Raw genomic sequence first — 10557 nt, forward strand, 5'->3', positions numbered from 1 at the left:
TATTTGTTCCTTACAGACCTTAATTTGGTACATACCAGTACTTGAATGTCTCCAAAACATCTTGTCCTCCTTAAAAAAACAAGGAGGGGTGGTATAGATTTATAATAATGCTGGGATTCCAGTTATTAGCGAATGACTCAACAAAGTCAGCCACAGTTTTCAAATTTGAGCCAACAACTCCCTGATATTTAGAAGTGCTAGGGAACCAAGCTGGGTGGTAAAGTTATGCTCAAACTTGTTCCTATCATCCACCAACCTTGATGTGTTAATGGATTGTTGTAAATGATATTCTTCCAAGTCTAAGATTGGTGAGGGTTGGGTTTGCAGTCCTGGAGAGGATTTTCAGGGAAGTATTTAGCTAACAAGGAGTTGGGATGGTAAACCATTCACCAAAATTCCACAATTCCAAGAAGTATTTAGACCACCTGAACGTGCGCCAAGCTCCACAATTCCTCATTCTCATCCTGTGCTTTTCCTGTCTTTATCTCTTTCATTTTTTTTTTTCTTTTACACACGACAGAATGAGACACTCAATAGCACCAAATCTAATATGAAATTGGAAATCTCTCATTCATTCTAGCATGTACTAACAAATTTAGGAAACCAAAGTTAGGGTATGAAGAGACATTGCATTTAAAAATATTAATCACTTGCATATATAATTAATATTTAACTAGAAGTTACTCAAACATGCACTTGTACAATCTAACATATTTAACATGTTTGACTAACTTTTTTAGTTACAAAAATTATCCAAAAAATTTGCTACATGTGCAATCAGTTGTCTAAATAAGTTAGATTTGCTGTCCAAGAAACTGTCCAAGGCAAAGCTGTCCAAAAATGCTGTCCATTGTGCAATATGCTACCATGTCCACTGTGCAATATACTATCAAACAAACTGTCCAAAAAATGTTATCCATCATACTGCAAAATCAATATTAACCTGAAAATATGTCAAAAAAATCAAGTTACATTTTAAACTTGAACAAACATAAGAAAATTTCACTATAATTGAACTTACCATTTATTAGTTTTTTACATACCAAAAAAGTGTTGTGTTTCCAAGCAAGCATTTGTATTTTCAACACATGGAGTTAGTCCATAATTGAACCTAACTTCATTTTCCTGTGTATATATATAAACAAATAAGTTTTTTCATTTGGTAAGTAAAGAGGATATAAACACATGGATTTATTTTTTACTTGACCAATATTCATTTGGTGAATAAGAATTAAAACTAAATATTTTAAATTTGAGAGACCAAAACCAAACTTGCCTTAACCAAAAATATAAGTCACTCACCAAATTGTTATAGGTGGAACTCACATAAAAGGTCAATCAGGAATGATGGAGTTACTCATCATAGGCCAAGCCACTCACACAAAAGGTCAGTCAGGAATGATGGAGTTACTCACCACAGGCCAAGCCACTCACACAAAAGGCAAGTCACTCACCACAGGCCAAGCCAAAACCCAAATCACCCATTGCCAGGTATGCATAGCCGAGAGACAATCAATAACCAGCCACACCCAAATCATCCATCGCTATCAACCATCAAAGAGCCAACCCAAATCACTAGTCATCAAGACAACACACAGCCAAGCAATAACAATATCCCAACCCATCAACTACCTGACTGGCAGCCAAGACCCACTTAAACACATAAAGCCACTTCAACAGAAACCACTTCAACAGAAACTTCATAATACAAACCAATTAGAAAAACAAACTTCAAATCTAACAAGTTCATGAAAAAAAAAAGTAAAGAAGATAGTCATTTAAAACAACGTTTACATTTTACCTGACAAACAGCTGCATCATTTGATACTTGAGACAATGATGGAGTTAATTGAGACAATGATGGAGTTAATGGTGCCTATGTAAACACAATGATTATAAGAGAAATAATTTACGAAATCATTTAATTACTAATAATTGCAAAACAAGTAAACATGTAAGTTTTTTCAAAATTTCATGTATGAAAACATTTACATTTTACCTGACTAACATCCACAGGATTTGATACTTGAGACAACAATGGAGTTAATGGTGCCTACGTAATTACAATAATTATAAGAGAGAGTTTAAGAAATCATCTAATTACTTATAAATGCAAAACATGTAAACAAGTATGTTTACCCTTAAGAATGACGTGAAACTAGTTTGGTAACTATGAATTGGTCCCAATTCAGATGTCATCATTGGCGTGGAAAAAGTGACAGGATAAGTCCGCTATATCACAAAAAAGAAAACTTTATTAATAAATTCACAAATAAAAAGGCAAATGTAGTACAACCTCCACCTTCACAAATTATTAAGTTATTTCACTACAAATAAAAAAATAAAAAAAAAAAAAAAAATCTCTTACTTGATGCGAATAATGTTCTCTATGTGAGTCATAATTATTGTTTTGCATGTTAGGAGCAAAACTAGGTACCTATATGAGAAAATTTATATATATTATTATTAACCATAACAATATAAAAGTTTACAAACACTAGAAACTTAGTAAGGGATAAAAAAAAATAAATAAAATTTACTTTGGAAAACCATTGACTAACCTCATCATTTACTTCAACTCTACCCCTTTTTTTGGTTTGCTTCTCAACCCAACTTTTCTTTCGTTTTCCACCCTTGCGACCTTCTTTTTTCTTAAGACCTTTTGCTCTTTCAACCAAATCTTTCAAATGTTGGTTAGGATCAAGATTTTCTGCACCACTACATAATGACATTTGATGGGGCAATTGATGACCACCCATATTTTTTGCTACAATGTCTTCAACCTTCTTTTCATATTCTTCTATCATCTTCTCTATTAAAGCAAATGCCTCTTCATTGTCTGCCGCTCGAGAAGCTAATCGTACCAACTTAGGACATAATCTTCTATATCGCTGTGTAACACTCAAGTTGATATCTTCTTCCACATAGGTTCTCCTATTGTCCAAGATACATCCACTTTTTGCCTCTCTTGTCCATCTTTTCAAAATGTACATATTAGGAATTGTCTTTATATCAAGAAAGTCAAAAACTTTCAAAACATGACAACATAAAATTCCAACAATTTCAAACTTTCTACAACTACATGAAAATGTCTTATCTGCAGTGTCATAAGAGACTATGAACTCACCAGGCTTATGCATAAACTCAATAGTGTATGTATGCACTAACAAGTCCTCTTGGCGATTTTTTATCCTTGTAGCTGATGCAAGGTCATATTGATCTTGAAGCATTCGAAATATTACAGGTGTGTACACTTGTACTGCTTGCTTCAACAATGGAGAATTTTTTAAGCTCAACTGGGGAAATTTTTGCCTTGCATTAAATTCAGCTCGTAACTCTCTTTCTCGTTTTTGCTCAATCACCCGATCAAAGTGTTCAAAAAATTCTGCCACATCCAAATCAGGTCTCAAGTAGTCTTTCAAATCTCCATTCAAGCTTTCACTAAGTTGGGTACTTTGTATTCCCAATGTAAATTCATTCTTCATATAACACCTTGCCCATTTTCCTTTCAATTTGTAGATAGTATCCAACCAACTACGATCATGTATAGCATATGTGTCAATCATGTCCTCCCAAGTTTTTTCAAATTCAATTTCATCATTAAACTCAAACATACAAGTTTTAAAAACTTGAAGAAAAGAAGAGCCATCCTTCATCAAATTCCCCAAATGTTTTATCCCATTTTGCATTATGTGCCAAGTACATAACCCATGGTAAGTGTTAGGCATTACCTCACTCAATGCTTTTGCCATTGCGGGATCTTGATCCGTAAAAATTGTTTTAGGCCTTTTACCTCCATGTGCAACTAAGAAGGTTTCAAACAGCCACTTAAATGATTCTGCCGTTTCATCATATAAAAGAGCAGCCCCAAAAACCGTTAACCCTCTATGATGATTGAAACCGGTAAACACCCCTAAGGGTCTTAGCTCTTTATTAGTACCATATGTAGTGTCAAATGTCATCACATCACCAAAATTAGCATAATCAATAATCATTCTAGCATCAGCCCGAAAAATGTTTGTAATTTGCTCAACATTATCTAATTGTACTGCATATTGGAAAGATGGATTTGTAGTCAATTGTTTCTGAAAGTATCCTAATAAGCATGCAGCTTGACCGTATATCAAATTTTTTTGCCGTCTTGTTCTAAGATAATTTTGCTGATCAATCTCAGTAAATCCAAGATTAGCTCTCCCACCAGCCTCTCTACTCATTAACTCAAGTGCTGCTTTTGGCTTGATTCCAGAAGAGGATGCTAACTCAATCAATCCTGCATGAACTTCTGAGATTTTCCGTTGAGATCTCATCATATAAACTGTTTCTGATAGATGAAGAGTGTGATTATGTTCTTCAATAAAATCAGTCACTTTATACTTTCCAGTTTCTCGCACTAATGAAACATACAGCTTTACAGGACAATTAGTCCTTGTATCGTCTCGGTTACGAGTGCGAATCATATCTTCTTTTTCTGAACCTCGAATGCCCTGCTTTGCACATACAAATCCCCTTGATGTTATCTTTCCATCCTTCTTACTTTTATTTATGTAATGCTTTCTAACATCAAAGCCCATTCGCCTTCCATATTTTAGCCAAAATTCCCATGCATCTTCTAATGTATCAAATTCCATACCAGCTCTAGGACTCAAATCTTCATTGTCATCCATGACTCTAGGACTCAAATCTTCATTGGCATCCATGACACTATGCAATGAATTAAACAATACTCCTATAATTAACAAACAAATGTACAAAATATCAACTATTATAAAAATAGAAGAATGAATGTTTTTCATTAAAAATCAAAGCTGAAAATTTTTGTACAAATATTGTGCTTATCATATATAAGAATTACAAAAAACCAATATATGATCATGAGAGATGATGACCCTAATTGGATAGTTTCAAGCTAAATTTTTTTAAGAAACTGTTAACTGTGTATCATGACAAACTTTCAATTATCAAAATTTTCTATCCCTATGACAATTAAATTTTTATCACTATATTTTGACTGCAAACTTGAAAGGCAAAGATCAAAACACTATAGTTTAAATACAATGAGGACCTAAAAGCATAGAATTCATGAAGAAAACCAAAGGATAGAAACTTATATAGGACAAGGAAACAATGAAAAACACATTAACAATTCACAAGTGATACTTCAAATTAGAATGTAAAAGACATCAGTAAAGTTATTGAGGACGATTTGTATTCATTGATCTTTGAGAGAGAATAAAGTCATAAATGATAAGATTTTGATTTATTTTGATAAGACCTCTACTGGTGGGACAAACAGAATTACTAAAATCGTCTAAAAATCTTAAAAGACTTAAAAGGAGGTCATTTCAGGGCTAGTTGGAAGCAAAGCAATTCTGGTATCAGGGGTTCAATGTAGCCATTGAGTATTGACACTAACCTACATGGTCATTGACTCATGTACAATTTCCACCCTAACCCACAATTATTTTTGCAATATCAACACCTTAATTCAAGATTAACTTGTAATGCCCATCCCAATATCTAATACCAGTATTAAAATGCAAAATTTAGTAAAGGCCCACTTGGGTGAACATTGGTATCAAAAAGTAACTTTTTTCAACTCAAATTATATTTTGCCTAAATATTCCAATGGATAGGGAGATTTAACCAAAAATAAAAATGATGATTTTCTTTTGGCTATAAGAAATAACAAATACATATCTTGGGCAAGATTAGAAAGTCAGCTCATTAAGGAAAAGAATAAAGAGTATGCCTTTCAAAGAAGAAGAAGAAAACAAAACCCGGTATTTGAGTTGCTGAACTCACCGAGTGGAAAGGGCGAGTCCTAGATCGAGATTGAAGCGTGCATGGTGGAAAGAAGCAGAGGAGTTTGAGGTTGTTCTTCTGACTTCTGTCTTTCTGTGTTCTGTTCTTGTCTTGCTTGATCTTCTTCTATGTTGGGGATGGACCCGTGGTGACTATCACAAAGGCATTTGGCTTCAGAGAGACCTCCACTCCATGAGAGTTGGGACTTGGGACAGCTTCACACACGAGATAGAGGGAGTGTGAGCGTTAGGGGGTTTGGTTTCAAATGCTAAGTTTCAGTGTTTGGGTATGAGCTGGGTCTGCTGTGACAATGGATTGAAGGAGAGGCAGAGAATGGGTTGAAGGAGAGGCAGAGACGGCAGCTGCGCAGGGGAGAGAGGAAAAAATTTGATTTTCTGTTTGGTTACTCAAGACTTTTACCAGAACATTGGGCGGGCTGAATACAGTGGGCGGGCTGTGAAATATTTTAAGGGTAAAATTGTCTTTTTCTATTTGGTGAGGTGTCAAAATAAGAAGACATTGGATTAAATGGGTGGCTGGGATTTGAGGTATTGCACACCGTGCAATACCCTAGGTATTGCACACCGTGCAATACCCTAGGTATTGCACTGGATGTGAATCCAAAGAAATAGCTGCTTGGCTTGTCTCTGTAGAAACAGATTAAGCGCTTGAAGGAGAAAGAATTACAGTTGGTACAGACTTTTTTTCTGTCGCTTTGTTTAAAAAGAAAAGGCTTATAATGGTCTTTTTGATTAAAAGAACGACACATAGGTTGACATGAGCATTTATGTCAGCATTTTATATATATTAAGAATCTACTTTTCTTTTTCTTTTTTATCTTTTATTATATGTCTCAATTTAAAGGCTGTATCTTTTGAAGAAAGACTAATGTGAATGCTCAACTAACTCGAAGCACGTGGTTGTTTGTCACAGGCTACAGCATATATTATATATTTTGCATGCTGTAGTGATAGTGTTTTGATTGGCTTGGCTGCTACTAACTAATATGGTGACCGACACACAATACAGGGATCTTCCACAAAGTTGAACTCGAATTCTTTCTTTTTTTTAGAAGCACAAAGTTGGACTCTTTCATTCAATATATAATTATATATGCAAAGATTATTTATTTACCTTTCTATATCGAAGAAAGGTAGCATAAATAAAGAAAATTGACCTTTCTACATTGGGCTTAGCCTTTATGGTACCATCATTTATTGGCAATAAATCTCATCCAAAATATTTCCAAAAAAAAAAAAACTGATGTAAATGTATAGGTCCGAATATATGTGTAATGGTGTGTGTGAGATTTGTAACCATGTATATTAAAGTTGCTGTGTATGTACAAGTGTAAGTGTAAAGGTCAGATTACATGCTTGCTGTGATGAAAGGGTTACTTCCCCTGTGTTTGGCTTTCTTGCTGCTATTGTCGTCTTGTATTTGCCTCCACTGTCTTCTCTCTTGACTTTCTACTTTGCTGTGATGAAAGATTTTTGTTCTTTTGATTCAGTTAAATAATATTCTGGTTTGTTTATTTATATAAAAGATATCTAGGACTAGGAGTCAACTCAGTTACTCAGTTTTGGGGGCAATTATGTTACTAGAATTCGAATCATCTAAACCTAGTAACTAAAACAACAAAACTCACAAAATCAAGTAAACAAGCAGAACGGCAAGGGTTGCAAAACATTAGAATCGCTTTAACATCTATGAAATTAGGTATTCAATTTCCAATTTCAGGGATCATATCTGTGGGGAGTTCAGACCAGATGGGAGCCTGTTGTTCATTGGATTCTAACCCAATGTTGGAGTTCACAAGAGGAGAAGAAGAAGAAGAAGAAGAACGATTAGCTAGAAATCTTTGCAACCAAGGTTGGATGGTAGATATAAGTGATGGATCAGTTAAAATAAGAATCACAATTAATGGTGACTCACTTATGACAAAAGATGATGCGCTAGTTAAGAGTTAAGATCGTTAAGAAAAACTCAAACAAAGACATGTCTTTTTCAGCATGAGCAGGGGACAAAAATGTGAGGATCAACAATGTTACAAACAGAGTTGAAAACTCGAAGAAGAAATTACATAACCGCGAATGAGAGTGATGAAGATAGCCACTTGTAGACAGACAGAGACTTTAAAGACGTCGAGTAAAGAACTGACCAGCCTCATCATGATGTAATTGAATGTGTTACTCTATGAGACTATGAGTCTATGACTGATGAAGATTGAAAGCATCAAACAAGCTGAACAACATGGCTTGCTGGCAAACCCTTAGCTGCAAAGAAACACAAGGATTCATAGTGGCAATGTCAAGACAGAAGGCAATTTAAAAGATGATGTTAGGGGTTGGTTTTTGTTAGAAAGAAGAAGAAATCGCATATGCTTTAGTCCAGAGTTGCATTCTGAAGCATTATAGCAAACCAATCCAAAAGTTTGCTGGCAATTAGCATGTTATACCAATTTACGCAGTTTTAGGGCTCTCCGAACAATCTTCATACTGATATCATCTAAACTGAATTTTCAGATTTTGTATTTCAAATCCAAAACACAAGATAAATAGATGATAGTAACTCTTTTTTTTTTTTTTAAGGACAACAGATGATATTAACTTAAATTCACAAAACCACTACTGTAAATATTCTTAAAATTAATTTAAGATTGTGTCCTGCTTACAAACTAGATTACCAAGTTGTATTTGGCCATCAAAGAAGCCAGGTTCTGAAGATTCAAAACCACTTCTACCTCTTCAATTAATAAGCATACAGTTTTAGAGGAAACAAAGAAATCTACGTATATAAACGAGGTGTAACCCAACCTGGTCGAGAATAAAAGAGAGGATTGTCATTACCGAATGGAAGGGGTTGAATAACCCTAGTTGCCATGTCAAACACTCCCACGTCATGGCCTCCATATGCCACTCCTGGGTACCTTTGCGAATCCCAATTGTCGTCTGTGAAGTATATGCAATTACGTCTGCTATTGATAGTGCTTGTAGGAATGCAACAGGAATTGCCATGGCCAACAAAAAAAACTTGATCTTCCAAGCCTCTCACCTCCTCCCAAACCTTGGCACCGAAGTCAAACTTATAGACCAAAAAATATATAGTCTCATGCCTCATCTTTGAAGGAATATAAAATTCATAACGAAAAACCCCGTAAAGATTTTTCGATGTCTCCATCAAATATAGTTTTTGGGGTGTGCCTACATCTTCTTTGCTTGGATGGGAAACAATAACTTGTACCTCAGCTGACAAAGGAGCATCAAGGTCAAAGCGCACCAGCATGCCATTATCACAAAGTCCATATATATGATCTTTAAAACAAGCAACATCTTTGAATCTCAAATTGTTTGAATTGTTAACAATAGCCCACTCTCCTTGTCCCCTTCTGTTCAAAGCCGCTCCTTCTTCCACTCTAGAAAAAGCCAAGCGATTCATGGAGCCGAAAATTGCAATGACAAGGAAATTTGATTACTCATTGGAAGGGTCCTTGAAAAGAATAAATTTGTGTACAAGGCGAAACCACTCCAGATCAGTGCCAGCCAGTCTTCGAATTTTGTCTAGTGGTGGAAGATTGATTTGTTTTCCTTTCATAAGGTGCACAAGCTGGGATACATAATCAGGACCCAATGTTACAACCCAACCATATTGAGATCCCCAACAACGTTTTCCGCGAAACAATAGACGTTTTCCGCAAAAGTGGTAACGTCTATTGTCGCAGAGATTAAAGAAACATGGCAGGTCAGTATCTAGTGAATCGGAAAGCATCAGCCATGGAAACAAGGACCACCTTGTAGTTTCCAAACAAGCAGAACGCCAACGGCTACAAACCGCTGAAATCGCTTTAAAATCTATGAAAGTAGGAAGTCGATTTCCAATTTCACAGATCATATCTGTGGGAATTTCGGGCCAGCTGGGAGCCTGCGGTTCATTGGATTCTAACACAAAGATGGGCTTTACAAGAGAAGTGGAAGAAATAGAAGAACGATTAGCTAGAAATCTTTCCAACCGAGGTTGGATGGTAGATATAAGTGATGGATCAGTGAGGATAAGAATCACAATTAATGGTGATTCACTAATGACAAAAGATGATGTGCTAGTTAAGATTGTTAAGAAAAACTCAAACAAAGACATGTCTTTTTCAGCATGAGCAGGGGACAGAAATGTAAGGATCAACAATGTTACAAACAGAGTTAAGCGAAAGCTTGAAGAAGAAATGACATAACCGCGAATGAGTGTGATGAAGATAGCCACTTGAAAACAGACACAGATTTTAAAGACGTCGAGTAAAGAACTGGCTGACCTCATGATGGAATTGAATGTGTAGCTCTATGACTGATGAAAATGGAATTGAAAGCATCAAAACAAGCCTAACATGGTTTGCTGACAAACCCTTAGCTCCAACAAACTCAGGTCTGCTGTGTGTGGAAGCTTAGCCAACAGATAGAAGAGTGGTCAGAATGAGATCATTTTGGGAAAGTAAGTAGGGTTTTCATCTGTAATACTAATTTGATAATTGAACCAAAGAAAGAAAAGACATTAAAGAAACAAAAAACAAGGCCAAAAAAGTATGTTATGTCAATTGTACCCGAGGATAGAAACGACACTCAGAAACAGACAAAGAAATAAGAACCGTGAAAATCATCCATGAACATATACAGTTGTACCCTTAACATTGTACAAAACCCTTTCTTTCTTTTCTTTTTTCTTTTTCTGAGAAGAAAGAGTCATTTCTATTTCACTAATTTAAGATTG

At 35.4% G+C, this 10557-nt stretch overlaps 2 protein-coding genes across 5 annotated transcripts; both read right to left on the reverse strand.

Moving 5' to 3' along the window:
* Positions 1 to 655: 655 nt before the first annotated feature.
* On the reverse strand, positions 656 to 9248 carry LOC115953962 (protein FAR1-RELATED SEQUENCE 5-like). 4 transcript variants are annotated; one of them, XM_031071799.1, is made up of 8 exons: positions 8652 to 9248; positions 2562 to 4726; positions 2369 to 2437; positions 2140 to 2232; positions 2000 to 2053; positions 1802 to 1876; positions 1044 to 1125; positions 656 to 943 (listed from the first exon to the last, which is right to left on the reverse strand). In XM_031071799.1, exons 1-8 carry the CDS (start codon positions 9238 to 9240, stop codon positions 939 to 941), a joined length of 3132 nt encoding a protein of 1043 aa, XP_030927659.1. In that variant the 5' UTR covers positions 9241 to 9248; the 3' UTR covers positions 656 to 938. The 4 variants fall into 4 exon arrangements, 3 of the variants coding, with proteins under 3 accessions (XP_030927659.1, XP_030927658.1, XP_030927660.1); XM_031071798.1 differs by having other exon boundaries at positions 1022 to 1125; XM_031071800.1 differs by lacking the exon at positions 2369 to 2437 and having other exon boundaries at positions 1022 to 1125.
* On the reverse strand, positions 8431 to 10128 carry LOC115953963. Its single transcript, XM_031071801.1, has one exon. It carries the CDS (start codon positions 10108 to 10110, stop codon positions 9274 to 9276), a length of 837 nt encoding a protein of 278 aa, XP_030927661.1. The 5' UTR covers positions 10111 to 10128; the 3' UTR covers positions 8431 to 9273.
* Positions 10129 to 10557: the final 429 nt, after the last annotated feature.

The sequence above is a fragment of the Quercus lobata genome, chromosome 7 (genome assembly GCF_001633185.2).
Source record: "Quercus lobata isolate SW786 chromosome 7, ValleyOak3.0 Primary Assembly, whole genome shotgun sequence".
NCBI lineage: Eukaryota > Viridiplantae > Streptophyta > Magnoliopsida > Fagales > Fagaceae > Quercus > Quercus lobata.